The sequence below is a fragment of the Bubalus kerabau genome, chromosome 2 (assembly GCF_029407905.1).
Source record: "Bubalus kerabau isolate K-KA32 ecotype Philippines breed swamp buffalo chromosome 2, PCC_UOA_SB_1v2, whole genome shotgun sequence".
NCBI classification, from domain to species: domain Eukaryota; kingdom Metazoa; phylum Chordata; class Mammalia; order Artiodactyla; family Bovidae; genus Bubalus; species Bubalus kerabau.
In genome coordinates, this window is record NC_073625.1 from 105,200,436 (window position 1) to 105,227,315 (window position 26,880).

General features: G+C 41.7%; 1 protein-coding gene across 1 annotated transcript in view; it reads right to left on the reverse strand.

The window, feature by feature from the left end:
- DRD3 (dopamine receptor D3) overlaps positions 1 to 6,949 on the reverse strand; it is a 45,781-nt gene extending 38,832 nt beyond the window's left edge. Inside the window, exon 1 of the mRNA XM_055570275.1 lies at positions 6,680 to 6,949. Coding sequence (XP_055426250.1) covers positions 6,680 to 6,949 — 270 coding nt within the window. The remainder of the gene's footprint in view (positions 1 to 6,679) is intronic.
- Between the last annotated feature and the right edge of the window lie 19,931 nt (positions 6,950 to 26,880).

Genomic DNA, 26,880 nt, shown 5'->3' on the forward strand with positions numbered 1-26,880 from the left:
AATCTGATTGATTTAAGGCTTTTTAAGAGATGTGATTCTACCTTTCCCCTAAATTTTAATGAATAACTCACTTCAGAATTAAACAGCAGCCAGGTGGTGTTACTCTCACTTGCTAATGAATATAACTGACTCCCTTTGGCAATACAGAAGAGGGGGGGAGCGGGAGAGTGTCTTCAGGTAGGGAAGTTGGCTATTGATTTTCAACAGGCACAGCCTACGGCAGCATTTCCCAAATGCACTGATAAGGCAGCATTTTCCAAATCACCTGAGGCTCTTGTTAAAATGATTTTTAGGCCCCATTCAGGATAATAAATACCTCCAGTGATTCATGCTGTCTGGAAGGTTTGGGAAATACTGGTCCACAGGATGTTGTGGGAGGGCGGGGCATGACTATCTTCTGAAATGGTTATCCCTAAAGAATATATGTGTATATATGTTCCTAAAGAATATATGTATAATATATGAATATATTTGTGTGTATAATGAAGTCAATTTGCTATACAGCAAAAATTAACACAACATTGTAAATCAACTGTATTTTAATAAAACAGAAAATATTAAAAGAAAAAGAAATGGTTGTCCTAGGGCTCCTGAAGCATCCTTTATCCCTTGGGTGCCTTTGACCTTATAGTTCTTTCTCAGAAGAGTGTTTTAAATGCATAAAATAAAATACAATGAATCACAAAGGATACCAATTATATCAAACTGTAGTTACAAATTTTTTAAAAATATATGTGATTCTTTAATAATGCATTAAATGACAAGACCTAGGTACAGGCCTCAAATTCCTATAGTTTCAGAGTACTGATGAGTGTAAATGCTCTTTTGGTGTCTGTAAAAACTGTCATGTGATTTGAAAATATAAATATCTGTGACTTCTACTGGTGACACAAAGGATTTCTTCTGCTGTGGGTTGATGCTGACATTCATAATTGAAGGAAATGCTTAATTTTGGTTTAGTAAAATAAAGAAGTAATTTTGTTTATATCCAAGTTGATGGACTCCCCAGATTAAGAATTTCTGCTCTAAGGGGTGGAATTTTAGTTTTGGGGAGATATCCAAGGGGTAGATATGGAATTACTTCTTTGATTAGCCTCTTCACTCGATTTTTGTTTGCCGCAGTCCAGTTTGGTACATTTAGAGTAGACCCATCAGTCTGTATTTTGAACAAGCAGCTCCCTGTCATGAAGGTTTAGCTCAACCCTGAGGCCCATTCCCACAGAGAATCCTGGTCACTAGGATATTGCCATAGATTTCTTGAGGTTGGATGACACTTTAGAAATGATAGCAGAGGGACTTCCCTGGTGATCCAGTGGCTAAGACTCCTCATTCCCAATGCAGGGGGCCCGAGTTTGATCCCTGGTGGTGGAACTAGATCCCACATGCCACAGCTAAGACCTAGCACAGCCAAATAAATAAATATATATTAAAAGAAAAAAAGAAATGACAGTAGAAACACTCTCCAAGCCCCTGCAGCTTTGTAGTCTATGACTTCCATCAAAATCCACAGTTTGGTGAAGAGACTCCTGGTGTTTTTGTTTCCAGAGCTTAAAATGCTGTCATTTGGGGTTTTTAGACAATGGTGAAATTTTCCTTTAAAAAGTCTTTATTTTTAATAATCAGGATCATTACAAGGTCCAAAGGCACCTCTCTCCCCAAAATAGCACTGTTCTTTTCTGTCACCATCTTCTGACCTGGACCATGCTCTCTGTGATGAGCACTCCTGCCTGAACCCACTCGGCACTTTTTTGCTTGTTTATATTACCTGATCCTCAAGTCTTTCCTTCAGTCCACACTGGGACCCAAATACTCTTCGGTTAGTATTCTCAATGTTCCCCTGGCTGCTTACGCTGCCTTTCTGCCCTGATACAAGTGCATTAAACATCACAAAAGGTGCTTAACTGAGTGGAACAAGATGGGATGTTTGTGCTTGGAGAAGGAGCTCTAAACAGACTGCAGCTTCTAAAGCAGGAAATTAAAAACCTGAGAGGGAATCTGAGACAGAACTATTTGGTATAGCCCAGAAAAGAGTTTTCACAAAAATGCTGCAAACTGAATTAAAGAGATGGCCAGGGCCCTCTGGAATATAATGTACTCTGAGGTCACCTGCGTGATTTTTGTCCTCAACTTCTCTGCCAGGCCTGAGGACAGAGAAATCTGAAGAAGGGTAGTGACTGGCCCCCTCTCAGTTCAGTTCAGTTCAGTCGCTCAGTCGTGTCCGACTCTTTGCGACCCCATGAACCGCAGCGCGCCAGGCCTCCCTGTCCATCACCAACTCCTGGAGTTCACTCAAACTCACGTGCATCGAGTTGGTGATGCCATCCAGCCGTCTCATCCTGTCGTCACCTTCTCCTCCTGCCTCTAGTCCCTTTTAATATATTGTCCAAGCCCAGCCTTCTTGTGTGCCTTCACGATGAAAATGGTACCCATGAAAGCCACTGTGGTGCATTCTTGCTGACAGTGTTCCTTCTTCTTTCCAATTGTCCTTGGAGTCTACTGGGAATCCCTGTGATTCCTGAGCAGTTGATGTGTTCTATGGAAGGTACACATAACCTATGCCAAACTGGTTATTCTCTTCAGTGATTAATTCAGAGAAAATCATGTGCTATAAACCAATCCAATCCAAGTACATCTGGATACTTCTAATAGAAATTCTGGGATATAGATGTTCTCTCTTGCTGTGAATGGCATGGTGTGCAATGTGAGGTCTATAGCTTACCCTTTGCCAAAGGATAAGGCCAGGATATGGAAGAAGACAAAGCTGAGAGAATTGTAGAGAGATGGAACTAGCACCCTGTTCAAACTGTGCCTGCAGTCCACCCTACCACAGGAGAGGAGAGCCAGTGCATTTAAAGACAAACAGTGTTCATTGTTTAAGTCAACTGGAGTTAAGGTTCCTTTTACTTACAAATTGAAGTGTATTAACTAAGATACTTATAGATTGCACTTTAGTTATCAGAGCACTTTTTCAGTTGTGACAGTTGAGCCTAAATCAACCCTTTGAGTTAGGGAAAGCGTAGCTGCCATTTTCACTTTATTCATGTATCTCCATGCCTTCTGACTCCCAATTCTGAGTCATTCTCATAGCATGACTGTATCAAAATAACATTCATCCCAGTGAATTCCAGCGGAAGCACAAAGTTATATGACATTTTAGTGCCTATCTCTCCCCCACATCTTGTTTTAATAAAACCCACATTTTCACTTTTTCTTTTCTATCCTCCTTGTGACGAAAATTGGCCTTATGTTCTGGTTCTGGCCAATTAGACTGAAATGAAGTCCCTTAGAGAGATCTTCAAGCTACTCCAGGAAAGGATTTTTTTTTTTTCTTTCCCTGCTGTCCCCACCCATCCTATTTTTTAATATGGCCATGATGCTGAGGGCAATAGTAGCCCTCTTTTGAGCAGCATGAGGAAGTGAGTCAGTTTACCAAGGATGGTGAACAGAAAGAATGGGAGAGTCTGGTCCTTCATGACACCTGAGGCAGCTGACTCAGTACCCACACAACCCCTTCCTCCAGAATTCTGGTTATGTAAGAAAAGTAACTCCTATTTGTTTAAGCCACAGTGAGTCAAATTTTCCAATATTTACAGCCAAAACATTCGTAACTCAAACAAACTGGTATCTGGCATGATGAGCCAATTTTCCTTTGAAGGAGGAGGTCTGGCCAATGTGAGCCAATATTCCCTTCAAACAGTATGGATGCATTCAAATCAAAGTACAGTAAGCTGGGAATTTGACAGTTAATTTTGCACTCTCATGGTGTCTTCTTATATTCATCCTGTCCCCCTGCGGACCCTCATGCCCACAGTAGTCTCTATGGTCAACACCGCATCCTTTACTCCTCTTTCCACTTTGGTATGATCTTGTAATTACTAGACCAGCTACCCAAACTGTATTGTCATTAAGACCAGTTAGTGGGAGTAACAGTTTGTTCTTCCCTGAGACACATGGATTTATATATTCATGATTCCTTTAAGAGCTCAAAGTGCTCTTACTTCTCTTTAACCACCCAGTCTGCTTCTGAAGTCCACAGGAAGCTGGCATTTAAGACTAAGGAAAATATACAGACTGGGGTAGGGTAGGGAGACCTGATCCTCTGGAATAGAATCTTCTGTTATCTTAATTGGTTGTCTGTTAATGATAGTTACTTAATGCAATATTTTGTCTTTTGTTGAGGCAGGCCCTTAGTTGACTGTTGGAAAAAGTGATGCAGAGTTATTGAGTTGCATTTACTAGAGCCTTGAAGACAATGGGTAGGACCAAAAAGAGGTCACAAAGCTTATTTCCCAGTGGAGAGATGTCTTTGCTCCTCCAAATCTTTTTGGTTTGATTTCAGACTTATGTGACCATCCTCTTGACCACTGAATGCCTGCTTGTTGTAAATAACCTGTTGGACAGAGGGTGTATTGGTTTTGATGAGGAGAAACAAGAGCTTCTCCAGTGGAGAAAGCCAGAGATATAACCTGCAGGAAGTCCACTAAGGCCTTTGGAGAGAATTCATGCTGGCTTTCTGCAGACTCAGGTGCTCCTCTACGCTCAGCAGTAGAGTGGGGGCACCATCCATATTGGCAGTTGGGGCCAGAAGGGGATACAGTGAGTGTCTAGTGTGGGAAAGTCACACTGTCCATCTCCTATACCAATATCTACAGAGATTCTCCAACCATGATCCATCCAGAGTCCTGGAAACAATCACAGATGGACAGCTAAAGAGGGCCTAAGTGCACAGACACCAAACGCCTGGTTTTATTTCAGATGCAATTAAGATGCTTATCAGAGGGAAGGTTCTCTTCCTGCATTTTTTTCTGACATTCGTCCTTCTGAAAGACTGAAGAAATCCTTATAGTGTATAGGGATAGACAGAAACACTTTTGAGTGGGGTGTGGGGATGTTCTGAAGTGTTGACTAATCCATCCACACTGGGTTATGGCCACTAAAGTCTTCCTCTTTCTTGAATAGAAATATATGCTTCTAACTCCTTTTAGGTATCATTATTAAAAAGTAAAAGTAAATAGTTCATTGTAACAGTAGATGTAGCTGCAGATGGTGTAAGCAGAAATGTTCTATCTAATGCATATTGTGAAGAGCAGATTCATTTAACCATTCATACATCAAATATTTATTTAGCACATATTATGTGCCAAGTAGTATGTTTGGACTATGGGGAAAAAAGGACAAAGACATGGCTTCTAATTTCAAGAATGTTTCTAATTGGGTTAGGAGGGCATGGCAACCCACTCCAGTATTCTTGCCTGGAGAATCCCCAAGGACAAAGGAGCCTGGTGGCTTACAGACCATGGGGTCACAGAGTTGGACACGACTGAGTGACTAAGCACAGCAATTGAGTTGATGGAAAAGTCAAGATAATCACAAGATCCTTTACCATCAGGAACATCCTAATGGAAAAATAAATGCATAGTTTTTACTCTGAGTATTCCCTTAGCCTTGAAATCTATCCCAGTCAGCCTAGTTGCTTTTATTCTTGAATTTCCTTTTCTGTCTTCTTGATTTTGTTCCTTTATCTCTCCCCGTTGAGATCATAAGTCTAATTTTAGTTCCCAGTCATTCTTTAATATGGTTACTCGGGCAAGCAGTCTGTGTTCGAGGTTTTTGCTCTCCTGTGATATGTCATACTTAATTAACTGTCATCTTCACTATTAATATTAACTGAGATATTAATTTGATGAATTTTAATTTCTCTTAATCATGGCATCATTTTGAGCCTTCATTGGATACCTCTTTAGAATGATACGCAGTGCAGAGGAGAAATATTAATAGTGTATTAAGGTATTTTTTAAAAACTCCTTAGTAATTGCATGTTTTCCTGGTAGGAATGTCTGTTTCTTGAACAGGTGTGGGCACCCCGATTTCCTTGTTAGCAAATGGATGTTTTGTCTTGATCACCTCCTGACTCTGTTTTGCACTTTCCAATGAAAATACTTTCAAATTTAAGAAATGTTTCTCTCTGGAAGAATTCTCCAGGGTCTGCTGCATTATCTAATGGGTGAGGGCTCTGTACTATTAATGGAGGCATCAAAAATAAAAATTTGGTCTTTTCCTGTGGAAGCAGAATGTGGAGAACTGGTACCCAGGAGGAAAGGGCTGAGTCTAAGGGCAGCTGAGCCATCAGAAGTCTGATCCGTTCGCAGACTGTTCTTTCTCTCTTTTTTTCTCATTTTCTCTGCTCTGTTTCTCTTACCTTCCCATCCCCCTTTCCTGTTTCCTCTCATTCAGTAAAAAAGATGTCGTTAAAAAAGAATTGCTCTGCCCTCGCGGCACACCCTCACCCATATGTATTAGTATATTGAAACACTGATGAGGAGGCCACTGGACTGCCTCCCCCAGCCCTCCACGTCTTTGCAGCGTGACTGACACCGGGAGCAAACCTGGTGCGGTTTTTAGGATGAATCCTGTTACTCAAGTCCAGTCACCTGGATGCTGGAGGCCCGGGGAAGAATCATTCCCAGCTCTCTGTTTCTGATGTGGGCAAGTAATGCTGCAATAAATGCTGCTCTCAGGACCTTCAGTTCCCTCGTGAAAGGGAGAGTAACAGGAACTCTCCTTCCTTCCCCAGACCCTGGATCACGACAGGGAGCATTCAGAGACCAGGTGCCAGATGCTCAGGGATGACAAAGACAAGCACGGTCACATGGGCAGCTTGCACTTGCGACCTACTCACCTCCAGGTACACCACCCAGGGCATTACCAGGGTGGCCACCAGCAGGTCCGCCACGGCCAGGCTCACCACCAGATAGTTGGTGGTGGTCTGCAGGGCCCGTTCCTTCAGCACAGCCACACACACCAGAACATTGCCGAAGACGATGGCCAGGATGAGTGCGCAGTAGGAGAGGGCGTAGTAGGCGTGCGGGCGGGCCCGGCCGGTGCCTGTGGAGTTCTCTGCTGCACAGGTCGCGTTGATGTGGCCCCCCAGCTGGTTGAGAGGTGCCATCGCCTGGAGGGAACGGGGTAACTCCCACGTGTTTCCTGGGAGGAGATACAAAACAATGTCAGTCAAGTTAGACTCTTTGGAGTATGACTTGCTTGGGTACATTTTTCAATTTATTTCTTCAACAGATATTTTATTGAGCACTTTCTATATGCCAGACACTATTCCAAGCCCTGGATATACAGCACCGAGAAAAGGGATAAAACCTCCTGCCTTTGTGAAGCCTCCATTCCAGAGGAGAAGACAGTAGTAAGATAAATAAAACATGTGGTATGTTTGATGAAGGTCTTCACAGGTGGCTCAGGGGTGGCTCTTGCCAATGCAGGGGATGCAGGTTCCGTCTCTGAGTGGGGGACTTCCCCTGGAGAAGGAAATGGCAGCCCACTCCAGTATTCTTGCCTGCAGAATTCCACAGACAGAGGAGCCTGATAGGCTACAGTTCATGGGGTCACAAAAGAGTCAGACACAACTTAGAGACTAAAAAAAATGACAACAATGTGTTCAATGATGATATGTATTTTGAAGAACAATAAATTAGGGAAGGAGGTGAGGACAGGGTGAGGATTGTGTGTGTGTGCAATTCTCTGCTAGTGTGGGGAAGTCACAGTGTCCATCTCCTATACCAACATCTAGATGGACGTTGTGATTTTCCCACACTAGACACCCAATAGGCGGTCTGAGTGCAGTTTTTGACTTGAGTGGTCAGGAAGCCCTCAGGGAGATGGTGACCACTGAGTCATGACTTGGAGGACCCGAGGAAGCCGACGGCACAGAGCCAAGCAGGAGGAACAGCAGGTACAGAAGGCAGTGGCTGGTGGGTGGAAGGGGCTGCAGGGAGACCAGTGTGCCTGGAGCCAGGTGAGGCAGGGACAGAGTGGAAGGGTGTGGTTGAGAGGTCATGCAGGGCCCTTGAAAGAACCTCACTTGGGCTCTGAGTGAGCTGGGTAGCCGCTGCAGGATTACAACCCCAAGTCTACTACTTCCTAACTCTGGGGACTTGGGCATGTTACTTCACCTTGCTGAGCTTCATTTCCCTCCTCTGTGAAATGGGGAAATAATGCAACTTTTCCAAATAGGGATTTTGTGAAGATTAAATGAGTTATAATATATGTAAGACATTGATAGCCATGCCCAACACCTAGAAAGTGATGTGTCAGCTCTTTTTCTCTGATTGGTCCTTTTCTCTTAGCTTCCCACACCTCTTTCCTTATTCCCCTCCCACTCCACCCCCCTCCCATTGCCTGCATTTGCCAGCTCCCCTGCCTCCCCCTGTCTCTCTTCACTTCCTTCAGTCTACCATTCTTTCTCTTGGGTCTTAGGTAGTAGGACATGGTGGTTTTGGAGACTGGATTATGGGAGAAAGTCTGAAGAGTAATGGGGTTTAGAGGCAGTATAGTGGTTTTTATATTTAGGAAAAATCCATGTGTGGAATTTTATTTGAAACCTCCTAATGATTTCATTTTATATTTTTGCCTGTGTTGCGCAGCTTCTGGGATCTTAGTTCCCAGACCAGGAAGTGAACCCACACCATGGCAGTGAAAATGCCGGGTCCTAACCACTGGTACGTGCCTGCTAAGTTGCTTTCTGTCAGACTCATTGTGACCGTATGGACTACAGCCCACCAGGCTCCTCTGTCCATGGGATTCTCCAGGCAAGAATACTGAAGTGGGTTGCCATGCCCTCCTCCAGGGGATCTTCCCAACCCAGGGATTGAACCCAGGTCTCCTGCAGCTCTAGCATTGCAGGCTGGTTCTTTACCGTTGAGCAACTGGGGAAGCCCCCTAACCACTAGATGACCAGGGAATTCCTGAAACTTCCTAATTTTTAAAGACTTATTACTAATTTAAAAAATATTTAAGCCTTATGAAGTCTCCCATCCCTCCCCCCAAAATTCCCACATCCATGGGTCAATGAACCAGCTTTTGATCTCTGACCTAGTTCAATACTCTCACTTTTCAAACAGGGAAATTGAGACGTAGACAGATTAGTAACATATCTTAAGTCATACAGCTTCTTAGGGAACGAGCATGCAGGCCTTCCAGTGCTCTTCTTTGGCATCTGAAAGCCATAGTACCTGTCATATTACTACCCACTAGGAAAAGTCAACCTTCCAACTGTGGGGATGTTTGACGTAGAGTGGGAAAGGCAACAGAGCCCATCAGTTGACCAATGACACCAACCTGTTGGGGCCATAAGGGACTCTGGGCCCTTAAAGCCAGTTGTGTGTGTCCATGGGGGACGAGAGGGAAATGCCTTTGTGCCAAGGGTAGCAGTGCCTTTGGTCCGGGAAGATCCCACATGCCACATGCTGGGGAAGCACAAAGCTTGTAGCCTATAGCATGACCCTGAGACCTGGGCAGAGTGCTTCCCGGGGGCTCTGTGCTTCTGAGGCCTTCACTCTGGACCCCATCTGGTCATAACCTCCCCAGAGGATGAAGTTGTGCCTTCCCATGGCACCAAGGAGCAGAACCACCCAGAGTCCACACTCCCTTTCTAGACTACACTCTTTATCTATCTATGTGTATATGTGTATATATATGTATGTGTAATATGTAATTCAATTAATTTATTAATTTATGGCCATTCTGGGTTTTCATTGCTGTGCAAGCTTTTTTCTAGTTGTGGCAAGCACGGACTACTCTGTAGTTGTGGTGTGCAGGCTTCTCGTCACAGTGGCTTCTCTCGTTGTGGAGAATGGGCTGTAGGGCACGTGGGCTTCAGTAGTTGCCTCTCCCGAGCTCTAGAGCACAGGCCTGATAGTTTTGGTGCACGGGCTTTATTGCCTCGTGGTATGTGGGATCTTCCCAGACCAGAGATTGAACCCGTGTCTCCTGCATTGGCAGGAGGATGCTTTACCACTGGACCACCAGGGAGGCCCTCTAGACCATACTCTTGGTATCAAGATCACAGGATTCTCTGCCCAGACTGCTTGGACCCTATTTCTAGGGCAGCAGAGGCCTCATTTTGGATTTGTCACCCTGAAGGAAGACTGCGGCATATGTTTGGGACCCATGGGCTCCCGGGGTAGCTGTTTGGGGGAGTTTGGATGAATAGCTTGGAGGTAGACTGAGATGGGGAGAGAAGACAGAACCCCTGGGACAGGATGGGGAGTGGGGTAGTTTCTCCTGCCTTCTCCCATTTTGCATGGCACTCTTAAGGCCCAGGAATCCTAGATTCAAACCTGGCCTTCCAGATTTTTGAAAAGGTACCTTTATTAAGGCAGGAGGAGTAAACATTTCCTTCCATACTGTTTGTTAGTTATAACTAAACTATGTCGACATGGAGTATATGGGCCCCCATGGGAATTCTTGCTCCAGGCCCTGGCTTGGTGGCCAGCATTTGCTCTCAATTCTGCTAACTGCAGCTGTCCTTTGATTTGGAGATTGGCTTATTCCTGGCTGTCATTTTGTATCTCATTTTGAATGTTTCAGCCTGGAATGTGAAAGTGTTAAAGTGAACAAATAATTAATTGTAAGGGGCGAGCGGTTTGGAATGAACTCAGAGGATTGTTAAAAAAAAAAAAAAAACAACGTTCTTTATCTTGGCACACTGTTTGCACTAAATATATTTTAAAGCATAATAATAATTTTTGATAATAATTATAATTTTCTCATTATTCGGAGAAGGGCAGCCGCTACCCCGGAGATAGCACTGTTACTGCCAAGAGCTTTTGGAAAAATACAAAGCTTTCTGATTGTTCAAGGATATTTTCACCTTTGAGACAGGCTCAGGCCTGGAACGTTTTTGCTTCTGCAGCTGGGCCATGCTGGAAATCAGTGGCCAGGAATCACATTTTCCTGGGGTCTGCAGTTGGGTAGTGATGTCTTGGCCTTACCTCATCTTCTGGATGGAAGGGAAGCATAAAGCCTTGGGATACTTGTTACCATTGTGCTGGACCTTTTTGCTGAGGTTTGGCAGCCACTTAAAAATAGCACAGCTGAGTGTCGGTGACTAATTATATGAAGGGAAACCCTTGACTCTGAAAATCAATTCTGAGCCTGATGTTGGAATCACCATTGCAATTTCTGACTTAATTACTTTTTGCATTACACTATCTCTAGTCTTATATTCTTTAGCATAGCTGTGGGGTAAGCCTTGGTTGCCCAGGCAGTTCCTGATGGGTTGTGGGTGTGGGAGATGAAAGCAGAAAATGACTGAGATGCTGGGTTACTCCCTATTTCTCAGCTAATTGTTTCAACTTCCTCCCTCCTTAGATTTTATTTAGGATTTTTTTTTTTTTTTTTTTAACCAGCACTGCTTATATAACACAGAACAGGGCTGGGTTTTCTCTTTTCTTTCTTCTTTTGATAGATACGCTATCAAGTATATTGATCGCCTGTAGGAGAAGTAAAGAGTCTAGAGAATTTGTGAACTTAATATTCAGTCTCTAAGTGGACTTCCCTGGTGGTCCACTGGTTGGGAATTTGCTTGTCAATGTAGGGAACAAGGATTCAATCCCTGATCAGGGAAGATTCCACATACTATAGGGCAACTAAGCCTGAGTGCCACAACTACTGAGCCCATACTCTAGAAGCTGTATGCTGCAATACTGAAGCTGCACACGCTAGAGCCCATGCTCTCAGCAAGAGAAGTCGCTGCAATAGTAGCTCCCTCTTGCTGCAACTAGAGAAAACCCACACACAGCAATGAAGACCCAGCCCAGCTGGGGAAAAAGTCCCTCTCTAAGTCAGTCAGTTCAGTCACTCAGTTGTGTCTGACTCTTTGCAACCCCATGGACTGCAGCACGCCAGGCCTCCCTGTCCATGGCCAACTCCCAGAGTTTACTCAAACTCATGTTCATTGAGTCGGTGAGACCATCCAACCATCTCATCCTCTGTCGTCCTCTTCTCCTCCTGCCTTCAATCTTTCCCAGCATCAGGGTCTTTTCAAATGAATGAGTTCTTCGCATCAGGTGGCCAAAGTTTCAGTTTCAGCATCAGTCTTTCCAATGAATATTCAGGACTGATTTCCTTTACGATGGACTGGTTGGATCTCCTTGCAGTCCAAGGGACACTCAAGAGTCTTCTCCAACACCACAGATCAAAAGCATCAATTCCTCAACTCTCTAAGAAATTCATAACAATAGCCTGATTTCCTCATCAGCAAAATGAGGACAATCATACCCACTCTATAGGGTTATTGTAATGATCAAATAAAATTATATATGCAAAGTCTTGGCACTATTGACAACTGGGGCTGGAAAATTCTTTGTTGGGGTGAGGGTACTATTTCTATATTGTAGGATTTTTAGCAACATCCCTGACATCTACCCACTAGATGCCAGTAACATGGCCCTCCCTCCAGATGTGACAGTGAAACAACTCTCTGACATTGTCACTGTCCCAAGTGGGGCAAAATTGCTCTCCCCATTGAGAATCATGGCTCTAACATCATGTCTGGCACATTTCACTTAAAATATTGTAGCTTTTATTGTTTCAGGGCAGGTGGGAATAAGCGAAGGAGTCAAATAAACTACAATTGCAGAGTGTCTAATGGACGTGGAAATTAGGAGATTACTGCTGACCTCAGTGAAGGGTGTTAGTTAAGAGTGGATGGAGGTGAGAAAGTGGAGAAGGCAAGGACTAAAAGATTATTGCTGGTCTTAGTCTTTCAAGAATCATTACATATCACACTACTTACAAATTTTAATGAGTCTCTCAATTCCTTACACAGTATTTAGAGTTTATGGTAGCATCTCTTTGTTCAGTTCAGTTCAGTTGCTCAGTCGTGTCTGACTCTTTGTGACCCCATGGACTGCAGCACACCAGGCCTCCCTGTCCATCACCAACTCCCAGAGTTCACTCAAACTCACGTCCATCGAGTCAGTGATGCCATCCAGCCATCTCATCCTCTGTCATCCCCTTCTTGTCCTGCCCCCAATCCCTCCCAGCATCAGAGTCTTTTCCAATGAGTCAACTCTTCACATCAGGTGGCCAAAGTACTGGAGTTTCAGCTTTAGCATCATTCCTTCCAAAGAACACCCAGGACTGATCTCCTTTAGAATGGACTTGTTGGATCTCCTTGCAGTCCAAGGGACTCTCAAGAGTCTTCTTCAACACCAGTTTAAAAGCGTCAATTCTTTGGTGCTCAGCTTTCTTCACAGTCCAACTCTCACATCTATACATGACTACTGGAAAAACCATAGCCTTGACTAGACGGACCTTTGTTGGCAAAGTAATGTCTCTGCTTTTTAATATGCTGTCTAGGTTGGTCATAACTTTCCTTCCAAGGAGTAAGCGTCTTTTAATTTCATGGCTGCAGTCACCATCTGCAGTGATTTTGGAGCCCAAAAACATAAAGTCTGACACTGTTTCCACTGTTTCCCCATCTATTTCCCATGAAGTGATGGGACCAGATGCCATGATCTTCATTTTCTGAATGTTGAGCTTTAAGCCAACTTTTTCACTCTCTACTTTCATTTTCATCAAGAGGCTTTTTAGTTCCTCTCACTTTCTGCCATAAGGGTGGTGTCATCTGCATATCTGAGGTTATTGATATTTCTCCCGGCAATCTTGATTCCAGTTTGTGCTTCTTCCAGCCCAGCGTTTCTCATGATGTACTCTGCATATAAGTTAAATAAGCAGGGTGACAATATACAGCCTGGACGTGCTCCTTTTCCTATTTGGAACCTGTCTGTTGTTCCATGTCCAGTTCTAACTGTTGCTTCCTGACCTGCATACAAATTTCTCAAGAAGCAGGTCAGGTGGTCTGGTATTCCCATCTCTTTCAGAATTTTCTACAGTTTCTTGTGATCCACACAGTCAAAGGCTTTGGCATAGTCAATAAAGCAGAAATAGATGTTTTTCTGGAACTCTCTTGCTTTTTTGATGATCCAGCGGATGTTGGCAATTTGATCTCTGGTTCCTCTGCCTTTTCTAAAATCAGCTTGAACATCTGGAAGTTCATGGTTCACATATTGCTGAAGCCTGGCTTGGAGAATTTTAAGCATTACTTTACTAGCGTGTGAGATGAGTGCAATTGTGTGGTAGTTTGAACATTCTTTGGCATTGCCTTTCTTTAGGATTGGAATGAAAACTGACCTTTTCCAGTCCTATGGCCCCTGCTGAGTTTTCCAAATTTGCTGGCATATTGAGTGCAGCACTTTCACAGCATCTTCTTTCAGGATTTGAAATAGTTCAACTGGAATTCCATCACTTCCACTAGCTTTGTTCGTAGTGATGCTTCCTAAGGCCCACTTGACTTTAGATTCCAGGATGTCTGGCTCTAGGTGAGTGTTCACACCATCATGATTATCTTGGTTGTGAAGATCTTTTTTGTATAGTTCTTCTGTGTATTCTTGCTACCTCTTCTTAATATCTTCTGCTTCTGAAAGGTCCATACCATTTCTGTCCTTTATCAAGCCCATCTTTGCATGAAATGTTCCCTTGGTGTCTCTAATTTTCTTGAAGAGATCTCCAGTCTTTCCCATTCTGTTGTTTTCCTCTATTTCTTTGCATTGATCGCTGAGGAAGGCTTTCTTATCTCTTCTTGCTATTCTTTGGAACTCTGCATTCAGATGCTTGTATCTTTCCTTTTCTCCTTTGCTTTTCGCTTCTCATCTTTTCACAGCTATTTGTAAGGCCACCTCAGACAGCCATTTTGTTTTTTGCATTTCTTTTCCATGGGGATGGTCTCGATCCCTGTCTCTTGTACAATGTCATGAACCTCCATCCATAGTTCATCAGGCAGTCTGTCTATCAGATCTAGTCCCTTAAATCTATTTCTCACTTCCACTGTATAATCATAAGGGATTTGATTTAGGTCACACCTGAATAACCAATAGTCTGATGCTGTAAAGAGCAATATTGCATAGGAACCTGGAATGTTAGGTCCATGAATCGAGGCAAATTGGAAGTTGTCAAACAGAAGATGGCAAGAGTGAACGTCGACATTCTAGGAATCAGCGAACTAAAATGGACTGGAATGGATGAATTTAACTCAGATGACCATTATATCTACTACTGTGGGCAGGAATCCCTTGGAGTAGTCATCACAGTCAACAAAAGAGTCAGAAATACAGTACTTGGATGCAATCTCAAAAATGACAGAATGATCTCTGTTCGTTTCTAAGGCAAACCATTCAATATTAGAGTAATCCAAGTCTATGCCCCAACCAGTAATGCTGAAGAAGCTGAAGGTGAACGGTTCTATGAAGACCTACAAGGCCTTTTAGAACCAACACCCAAAAAAGATGTCCTTTTCATTATAGGGGACTGGAATGCAAAAGTAGGAAGTCAAGAAACACCTGGAGTAACAGGGAAATTTGCCTTGGAATACAGAATGAAGCAGGGCAAAGGCTAATAGAGTTTTGCCAAGAGAATGCACTGGTCATAGCAAACACCCTCTTCCAACAACACAAGAGAAGACTCTACACATGGACATCACCAGATGGTCAACACCAAAATCAGATTGATTATATTCTTTGCAGCCAAAGATGGAGAAGCTCTATACAGTCAGCAAAAACAAGACTGGGAACTGACTGTGGCTCAGATCATGAACTCCTTATTGCCAAATTCAGACTTAAATTGAAGAAAGTAGGGAAAACCACTAGACCATTCAGGTATGACCTAAATCAAATCCCTTATGATTATACAGCATTTCTTTGAGTGAGTGTCTAATCCACTTTAAAAACCAGAGGGGCATAGTGTGGTCAGGCCCCCATGAGCTATGACATGCATTCTGCTTTGATGATATTCTGTCCCTCAGTGTGGAACCACACTCTGCCTGGAATATTTGTATGTTGCCTTGTTTGGGCTCCTGGTTCCATACCAGACTCCCATTTGAGTTTGTTAGGAAGTTACTCATTAAGATTTTTAGGGTTTTAATTATTTGTTTTCTTTCTTTGAGGATGTGGAGTTAAGCAAAGCACAACAAAAACCAAAACACCTTGAGTTCTCAACCTCCTTCTGAAGATAAGAGTCTCTACCACTTCTGGCTGCTCCTCTGTACTAGGCACTAGTACTTTACAGATATCACCTCATTTTAATATTTATAGTAACCCTGAAGGTGGATATTGATATCTTCTTTTTACAGATTAAGAAACTGAGACAGAATTTCAGTAACTTTCCCAGGATTGCACAATATAGGGGTCTGAGTTGAGCCCAACTGTAATCTTGGGTCTTCCTAAATCCAAAATTTGTGACTTATTTAATGTGTCTATGCTGACTCCCCTGGTGGCTCAGACAGGAAAGCGTCTCTCTATAATGCGGGAGACCCGGCTTCAATCCCTGGGTGGGGAAGATCTCCTGGAGAAGGCAATGGCACCCCACTCCAGTACTCTTGCCTAGAAAATCCCATGGATGGAGGAGCCTGGTAGGCTACCATCCATGCGGTCGCAAAAAGCCGGACACGACTGAGCGACTTCACTTCACTTTCTTTCATGCTGGGGGTGGAAGTCACTACGGGCAATCATTTCCAGGTGACAACAGGGTTGCAAGACCAATTCCTTGTGTCACAGATCCCTGTCTTTTGCCAGCTCTGAACTTTCACTCAGTTACATCCTGATCTCTAGTCTTCAAGGCTTTTCTGGCTTGGGAATTCAATTCAGACTTGCTATATTGCCTGAAAAAATTAATAATTATAACTAATTAATTCATTTATAAGCATTATTTTATTTAAACCTCATAACAACTTGATGAAAGAAATAGGTGCTATTATTATCCCCATTTTTGCAGATGAAGAAAGAAAGTAACAGAAAGGTTAAGGATGTCACTGAGGTCATACACCAGTAATTATGGAGCTGATTCAACCCAAGAGCTGTCTGTTTCCAGATCCCCATGTTCTTAACGTCCCCATTATTCAGGTGAGAGAGACAAGCCAGAAATGGGGGCTAATTTTAACACCTCGCTCTTTCAGAGTATCTTGTGCACATGACCTGACCAAGCTCAGAGAAGTCAATGCAGGTGCACACCGCACATAGAAACAGTGGGAGTTACATTGTCATTATTATTAGAGATAGTCTTTAGCATTTCTATGGCACTTTTTATTCTTGAAAATTGTGTCTAATTTATTTTCCTACTGAAGATTCATAAGTGAATTGAAATCCATAGCTTACTTATATATTTGGGCACATTTACGTTGTTAGCAAATATACAGAGGAAAATCATACCTGGTTACTGAGATCCAGTAGCTAAGGTAATATAGTTTTTTCTTCATTAAACTCGCCCATTAAAGCAGAGCATCCCCACTTTCCATCACAAATTCTGGTATCTGAATATCCTACCATTCTAGTCAGAGGTAAAATGGGGAACTCAATGGATTAGTCAATCAACAAGCAAATATTGATTGATGACAACTTCAACGTATTAGAAATTGAATTTAGTATTGGGTAAAATCTACTTGGTATTTGTTTTAATTCACATTCCATAATAAGCAGCCTTCTGTATAGATTCATTAATATCAGGTATGCATTTTGATGCTGTCAGTATTTACTCTGCTCAACACCTCTGCACACCGCTGGCCAAGCAGACCCTTGAAAATGTTCAACTATAAATAAACAGTGTCTGAGTAAGAATCTTTCTCATACTGTATCTGCTTCTCTTTGGTTACAAGAAATCCAGTGCTGTATCAAGCAGCAATTCTTCACTCTTACCTAAGGACAGGCATTTTACTGACCTTTTAGTGTCAGTAAGCAAATGGCTTCACCTATAAAAATTCAAGCAGGATGCAGAACGTGTCTAGATTCAAAGTTTCACTTTGCTATTGCTGCATTATTATTTGTGCATTTATTTTGATAGTATTTGATTAAACTGAAGGCATGAACTGGAACAAATGCCTAATTGCAACAACTTCCATTGACCCAATAAGCTACTGTAAGTAATGAAAGTCCCACAATTAAACAACAATATCCTCAAAATCGTCTGCCATGATTAAAGAAAATATACACAATCATCATCTCAAGTACTGCATATCTCTGTTGGGAATAATTGGATTCTGACTTGGAAGCAGCCTAACTTAAAATAGACCATTGAAAACAGTGCCTCTCCAAACCCTCAGCTCTGGATTACCAGGGTGCTGAATTGGGGAGTTTAAAATAACAGACCCTTTCAATTAAGTAAAACCCTTAAGAGGAAAATAATCAACTTCCATACAAATCTCAGGAATAGTAACAGCTTTTTATTTTTCATTTTAAAATTCTGCCTTGATATAGTTTCTAGAGCCCATGAAGATCTAATTTTGGGGGAAAAACGAGAAAGAAAATACATTTCTACTGTCCAAAAAATGAGGAGAAAATGAAAACAGTTTCCTCAGGGGTTCAGGTTTTTAAGAGAGGGTACAGAGTTGTAATGTATTGTCTCAGAGAACCACAGAACCCCAAGCTGCTTAAATAACCTCTTAGGAAAACACTGTGTATTAAATTAGAAATGAAATAAAATTACTTACCCTGAAAATTTCTTCTGATTTCTGGAGGCTGTGGGGTTTAGCACTTCAGCTCCTATAACCATTTACGAACAGCAGACATGCCCAAGCAAAGCAAACTTTGCCATTCTCAGGACACAGAAACTGTGGAAATGAACAGAAATAAAATCACCCATTTTTGCCTCTAAGGTGAAATCATTTGTGTGCTGCTCTTCCAGCGTCCCTATTAGACCTTACTGCATGTTTCATGACTGCTTTCGAATGCATCATTTTCTCTAGAGGATTTGGGAGGGACCCTGAACTGAGTGTCGCTTGGGTCAGCCCTTCAGGAGCTCTGTCCTTGGTGCTGAAAGAGAAGAGTAGCAAGCAGAAGCAGAATCCGTTTTCTACCTTGCTTTTCTCTTTCCCCTCTGTGCCTCTATGTGCTTCGTGCTATGCTTTTTAGTACATGTGTATTTTCCCTCAACGCTCTTTTGAATCTCAGTTTCCCACTGTCTTTACTTCTATGGCTTTAATTTCTCTTGAATAATTCTCACATTTCTCAGTTTAATTGTCATTCCAGCTTTTGGTGGGTGTAAAGATGATTGGTTCAGAAGAATGAGCAGATCAACAAATTGATACCACAAGTGGTTAATAGAAATCAGTACAATTTAAAACACAACTGACAGAATAATTGAACTTGGAGGTGTAAGCCTGTCTTGGAAAAGAAGGTTAAAGGAAATATATTACAGAGGAAGCAAAACCGAAGCATGTAACTGGTGATAAAGATGAAATAAGCTTAATACTATGAGAAATTTTAAATGTTTATTTAGTGACACTACTTGTTTTCAGAGAACTTTACAATAACATTGGCCAGTTCATTCTTATGGCTCCTCTGAGGTATATGTGAGTAATTAAAAAAAAAAAATTTAGAACTGATTAAAGGGAGATGCAATGAAGGACAGTCAGTGAAAGTCAGTTTCTGAAGCAGTGCTAAAATTTAGACAATCTTAATTCATGGTCACCCGTTCATATACTGTTTAACCATGGAATCCTAACTATTCCCTACTTTCTTGTTTTTGATTTCTTTTCCTTCCTTCAGAAAGGGTGGGAACTGTTTCACTACCCTCTCCACTGGCAGTGGATATGTTTGGCAGCTGCAGTGTGGACTGTCATGGGGAAGCTAGTCCTAGTTTGACTATGATAGAGATCTCTGGTGGCTAAGAAAGGCAGCAGCAGCAAGGTCTAAGTATGGCTATTAATAGCAGCCATCATTTATTGAGCACATACTAGTAGCCAGTCATTTTAATGCTATCTCTCTTTTAATCCCTTCAACAACTCTAAAAGGTAGGTAATGTTTTTACATCCCTAATTTATAAATAGGGAAATTGAGACTTAGAGAATTTCTGAAGATCACACAGCTAGCATGCAGTAGAGCCAGAATCTGGATCTTGCCATCAACTATTTCTGGAGCATATTCTCTTAACTGCTATGCTACAGTTGTCTCAAAGGTGGAAAATTTAGATTTCTCAGACTGACATATGTCATGTGTGCATGCATACTAATTCACTTCAGTCGTGTTCAACTCTGTGATGCTATGTACTGTAGCCCACCAGGCTCCTCTATCCATGGGATTCTCCAGGTGAGAATGGAGTAGGGTGCCATGCCCTCTTCCAGGGGATCTTCCCCCAAATTGTCATACAGAATGATAATTATGATGACAAAAATGATGATATTCAATGATACAATATTATGGTGACTTATCATTTATAATGCATTCTCTAATTCATGTTCCCATCTGTATCTTACATAAATCCTCATGATGCCCATTTTTACAGAGACTGTTGTGGATTGAATTGTATCCTTCTCAAGTTCATAATCTCGTAATGTGACTCTATTTGAAAATAAGATCTTTAAGGAGGTGATTAGGTAAAAATGAGGCCATTATAGGGTGTCTAATCCAATCTGATGGGTGTTCTTATAAGAAGAGGGAGATACACTAGTGAGACACAGAGAAAAGGCCACATGAAGACACAGCGTGAAGGTAGCTGCCGCAAGCCAAGAAGAGTCTTTAGGAGAGGCCAGACCTGCCAACAAGTTGATCTTGGATTTCTAGCCTCCAGAATTATGGGAAAATTAATTTATGCTGTTGAAGCCATCCAAGGACTTCCTAGGTAGCTCCATGGTAAAGAATCTGCCTGATAATGCAGCAGATAGAGAAATTAACTGACATGCCCAAAGTCACACATCTAAGCAGTCAACTCAGTCTTGACTCAACTTTCTCTCTAGTAGATTCCCTGACTGCCTTGGGGAATGGGCAGGGGAGGATGAATGAAGGGGTCCTTTTTGTCGGAACTTCAGTGTAGGTGACAGTCAGCAATTGCTCCTTTTATCTGGTACTTTCCATTCATACAACACTGAACAAGTTTCATTCTTTTAAGTAAGTGAAACTCTTATTCATGATTGGCATTGAAGATTTTGAGATTTGCCTTCTGGGAAGGACTCCAGGACGCCTACAGAACAGACATGCTTGGGCAGAAATCAAGAAAAATATAGATCATTCTCATTTTCCTTCCAGGAACCCATCTCAATAGCATAACTGGAACAGCTCATGTACCAGTCAACAGTGCTTCATCAAGGAAGTCTTTATCTTTTGAACCTGAACTGGGAGATTTAGAGCAAGAGTTAAAAGGTGGCAGGTTTCTGATACATGGGCATGTTCAGGAGTTTTGTTTGAAAGGGAATTGGTGTGAATTTTGTGGTAGAAATACTCCTTTCAAGTCTTTGAAATTTGGCTCCAGGGTGGCAACTCTTTGGTTTCTCTACAGGAATCTTGCCTTCAGCACCAACCACTGAGTGCAACATGACTTTCTGACATCACTTTAAGCTGCCACAGAGCTCACACTCAGCATGACACTGTGGAGACCAAATGAGGCAATGTGGGGAGTCAATTTTCAGGGCTCTGTGTAAACAGAGGAACATTTTGTTTCTCTGTGTCAAGGTCAAGGTAACTAGGATTTTTCACGTGAACTGGTAGATTTGATTGTCATGATGATCTTAAATTGCATAAATACCATCAAAGGATAGCCCTTTGGCATGTTTTTCACTGGAATCAGACTTCCAGTTGCAGAGTGCAAAGGTACTCTGGCAAACGTAGTAAGTGGTCCAGATAGTATGGTCGCATCGTCCCAATCCCTGCCCCCATGCCTCACCAATGATGTAGTGGTCTTGCCATTAATGAGAAAGCCCTGGATTTTATGTTTGAATTCACTCTGCTACTGTCATAAGTGTGCAAAAGAGAAAAATAGTTCAATTAATTTATTATTGTTTAGTACTGCGCTCCAGTCTTTCTTCCTTCCTATCAGAGAATGGCAGCAAGTTACAATATAAGCTTCCCAGCCAATCAGATTAGTACCCATTCCACTGTTTTACAGGTAGTAGAGTAAGAGTAGGAAGTAAATAAGTGATATTTTCCTTTGTTTTTGCATGCAAGGACAAGTTTGCCTGCTTGCATCTTACTTACTTTTTATATTTCTGTCTTCACTTTTCTATCTATTTTCTTCCTGTTTTTTTCCTATCTCCATCAGATAATCTTTCATTCTTTAACCTTTTTCTCATTTTCCCCAATATTTGATTTCTTTTCTTCTTCCCCAAATTACATATAAATGGGAATGGGGATGGAATAGAATTAGAAAAATTTATCTTATCTTAACTTATCATTTATTTAAAAAGGAATTTGGGTTGATTAGTATGGCAGATTGTATCTTCCTAAGAGGGCTTCCCTGGTGGCTCAGTGGTAAAGGGTCCACTTGCCAATGCAGAAGATGTGAGTTTGATCCCTGGGTCAGGAAGATCTGGAGAAGGAAATGGCAACCCAAAGACAGTTGCCCCACAACCCTGGCTGAGCTTCCAGCTGGAATCTAGCATCAACTTGTCAACCCTAAGAGTAAGTCATTTTGTAAGTGGTTATTCTGATCTCCAGTTGAGCGGTCCAGTAGATGCCATGTACAACAGAGACAAGCTATCTCTGCAAAGCTCTGCCCAAATTTCAGGTTCATGAGCACTATAAATGTTTGATACTGTTTTAAGCCAATAATTTTATTATATGGCAATAGGTAATACATTGAGTTCAGTCTTTATAGCACTTGTCATATTTAGTGTTCAGAACAGCACATTTCAAATTCTATCAAATCCCATCACATTCTGAAGCAATTGCCATTTAATTATTTAGAGTGGGGTTTTTTTGAGTCTCAGCTGCTGTTTATGTAACTGATTTTATAAAACTGTGTTACTCAAAGTATGGGCCATGGACCAGGAGAAGCAATGGTAACTTTACTTTGGAAGTTGTTAGAAATGGAGAATCTTGGGTACCACCCCAGACTTGCTGAATCTAGAATCAACAAGATTCTTAGGTTATTCATTAAAGTCTGAGAAGCACTAATGTAAAGAACAAGCCTGCTAAAAGTTACAGATACAACAGGAAGAGTTTATTATTTATTTTCCATTTGTTTTTAACCACTCTCCTGGAAATTAGGAGGCTGTATGTAGGGGGTAGAGATGCAGGAGATGGAGGAGAAATGTTATGACAGAAGGAGAGATACCTAAGAAAGCAGAAGGGGCCTAGAAGCTCTACACTGGGTGCGGCATGTTTCAACTGTTTTACATTAAGAGGTGAGGGGCATTGTGGGGAATAAGATGGAGGATTAATAGATGTTCCTTAACTTTTTCATAGTTGATAACATTCTATTATAGGATAGGTTGTGCTTTTTTTTTTTTGAAAATGCCTATGAAAAATATATGTTTATTTTGTAAAAATTGTTTTAAACCCTGTAGGATTTCCCAGGAGAAAATGTTCTCTCACATTAGAAATAAACTATTATTATTGTCATAAATTGAGGTTTGAGTGTTCACACACCATGCCTTTCTTGGGTAAGTGCCTTTATAATAGTTTGATCCCTGCCCTAGAGCACAAAGGAGCTCCTTTATCTTCATATCTGATTTTTCAAGATTCTCAGCATGTATAAAGTGTATCTGCAGTTCGTTCTCTGTGGGTTACATTTTCTAATCCTCCAAAGTTCAGTTCTCCCCAGCAGACAGGACTTGTAGAACTTTGTATGTTAATAACAATAATCTTGCATTCAGTGGTAGCTTTTGTCCCCTCCACAGCCCCTGTGCAAACTTGTCATTGATGTCCAGATATCCTACTGCAGTTCTGTGATTGAAATACAGTCACTCTCAGAGTAAAGAAATATGACAGATTATTGCAAACTAGCTGGTTTGAAATAGGACAAATACAAGCATCCAAACAAGGATATTTGGTGTCACTAGAACTCTTGGGGGAGTTTTAAAATTTCAGATTTATTGGGTGGCATGCCTATCCTAGAAATGCTCATTTCCTCCTCTTTTCTATCTTATTTTCTCTTAAGAGAGGGTTTCTCTCTCACATTGGTTTCAACTCTCTTATGGTTTAAAGATGTCATATTAAAGTGCTGATGGTCATCAGGTTCTGGTCATATTGGGGTGCTTAGTAGAACCATAACTGATAGCTCAGGCACAAGAATTGTGCTTCTATCCTTCTTGATCACACCCCTGAAATGAGGCACCAGAGAATTTGAATGTAGTCATGCCGCCTATGCCTTAGCAAGAGGAAAGGAGAAGAAAACATAAGCTATGCTCCGCTCTCCACAAAGGCATCCCACTACACTACCCAAAATACAAAGGAGAGAATTAAACTTATTATTTTGGCTGGGGCTTTGGAAGACAACAGGAAACTTCCTTTTCCACTGAATTAAATGATAAGGAGTTGATTACTACAAGAAAATATGTACAGAGGTAGGTGACTTTACACTAACTCTTTAGGGGTCATTTCTATCTTTTTGCTCTGCGAGCCCCAGTATATAGGTATAGGTCTTAGTCTGGCTTGCCTCATGGTCACAAAATGGCTGCAGCAGCTAGAGGTGTTCATATTCTCAAACAACATCCAGAAGTGGAGAAAGAGACCTGTTACTAAGATGAGGAAACCCATTCCAAGTAGTTCTACACCAAATTATTTTTGTGTGTCACTTTCCAGATTTATATCATATGTCCGTGCTTCAGCCAATCAGTAGCAAAGGGAATGGAAACATTGCCATTGACAGATTTATTAGGACATTCTCCCTAGGCACAAGGGAAAAGCCTAGATAGCTGAACAAAATATGAGGTTTTGCTAATAAGGAAGAAGATAGGAAGTGGTAAATGACTACCCTTGAGATTAAAGTGAATTCTCACGTTAAAGAGAATAATCTAAAACACCATGAGGAATATCACTACACATTAAAATGCTTTTTTTAAAAGAATGATGGTATCATCATGCTACTCTAATTCCATTTTGCAAATTTCATTCTTGTCTTTGTCCACATGCACACATACTTTTGCACAGTTGAAATTTTAATTTTGTAGTCATTGTTTAGCATGTGAAATAACTGTGAAACACATCTTAAACATTATTGTTATCTTAAATGACAAAATTAGCCAAAGTGTTCATTGTTCAGTTGTATCCGACACTTTGTGACCCCCATGGACTGTATCCCACCAGGCTTCTCTGTCCATGGGATTCTCCAGGCAAGAATACTGGAGTGGGTTGCCATTCCCTTCTCCAGAGGATCTTCCCAACCCAGGGACTGAACCCAGGTGTCCCACATTGCAGGCAGATTTTTTACCATCTGAGCCACTAGGGATGTGATAACATTTTAATCCAGCCTCTGTCATCTGAACTTTTACTATTCAGATGTTACTATCACTGTTATTAATATTACTATTGTTATAGCTTTAAAGTGAAATCTTTTACTGTTATTAATGTTATAATAGCTTTAAAGTAATATTCATTTTAAGCATACCAACATGAAGCCTAAGGTTGTCACTAACACATAGGAAAAGTGATGGCAAGTAGCTGAAAAATCATCAGACTTGGAGTTGGAGACTAGAGTTTTATCTTGACACTGCTACATGCTTGCTATGTACACTTTGATTGGTTTATCAACCTTTGGGTTTCAGTTCCCTTACTTGAAAAGATGAAGTTGAAATAAATAAATTCTAAGATAATTTCCAGTTTCCATTGTCCATAATTTTATGAATTCTCAAATTCTATGGAAAGCATCTGTGCTTGGGCCTCAGGCTAGGATACTGACTTAATAGAAGCATAGAGATTGAAAACTGGTGGCCACATCATGCCTGGCCACATTAAAATTGAGTTTAGCCAGCACATTTTTCTGTAAAGTGAATGCAGTTTTTTTTTTTTTTTTTTAAGATGGAGCACACACTATGCATTTTGGCCACTTTTTTCTCCACTCTGTTGTCTTATACTAGGATGGTTCTGAATTTCATAGTACCCACTTGCCCCTGAAGGGTTTTGAGTTTGCAACTCCTGGAAGGAGGTGACACTGTGGAGATTCAGTAAATCACCCACCTGAACCCAGCGCCGGGGTTTCCATGGAAGTCTTCCTTTAGAGGATTGTGAAAGGCAGCCTTACTCGTTCGCAGGATCTAGTGATGGTTTCCATGTTATGCACATAAACACCTTGTCAGGCACCAGAGACAGGTTGGGGAGGATGATTGATGGGAGTGGGCTTGTGAAATCACACCTGCTGTCACAGCAGATGGGAAAAAAAGCCGGAGTAACCTGTGGAATTGCTGATCTTTTTTGAAAATTCACTCCTAAAACATTATTTTAGCTCTTTTACATACTTCAGAAAGAGTGGTATTACAAACCAGACTCTAAGGGAGCAACCACTATATGAGTTTTCAGGAATATAATTTCAATAAAATAGCAAGAAGCCTTCACCAACTGGGTGAACTGGTGTTTGAGCTCCAGGGTGGTGAAGCAATGCTTTCTTTGCCAAGCAAAAAAAAAAAAAAAAAAATGTCATTCAAGCTGCAATTTCTGGCTGGCTGCCCACTGGGCGTATAAGCCTGTCTTTAATAATGTTATCCTAAGCCATGCATCGAAGAAGGCAATGGCACCCCACTCCAGTACTCCTGCCTGGAAAATCCCATGGATGGAGGAGCCTGGTAGGCTGCAGTCCATGGGGTCGCTAGGAGTTGGACACGACTGAGCAACTTCACTTTCACTTTTCACTTTTCACTTTCATGCATTGGAGAAGGCAATGGCAACCCACTCCAGTGTTCTTGCCTGGAGAATCCGAGGGACAGGGGAGCCTGGTGGGCTGCCGTCTCTGCGGTTGCACAGAGCTGGACACGACTGAAGCGACTTAGCAGTAGCAGCAAGCCATGCATGGTATTGCCTTTGGAGCACAAAATGCATCTTAGGAAAAGAGATGAGATAACTTTGCACAGAACAAACCAGTGAACAGGCAATGGGTAACACAGGCCATCACCCAAGAAGGAATCCATGTGGATTTGAGGAAGTGCTCTGAGATCTCTGCTTTGACCTCATTCATCATTGGTTCTGTCCTTTACAACTTAGCCTTATGTTATCCTAATTTTACCTGATATGCATTGAAGAAAATTTATTCAACAGCTAGTTACTGAGTTTTCACTATGTTCACTGCACTGTTTTATGGAGTGCAGTGGGTGTTTGGTGAGTAGGACTTGCTCATGTG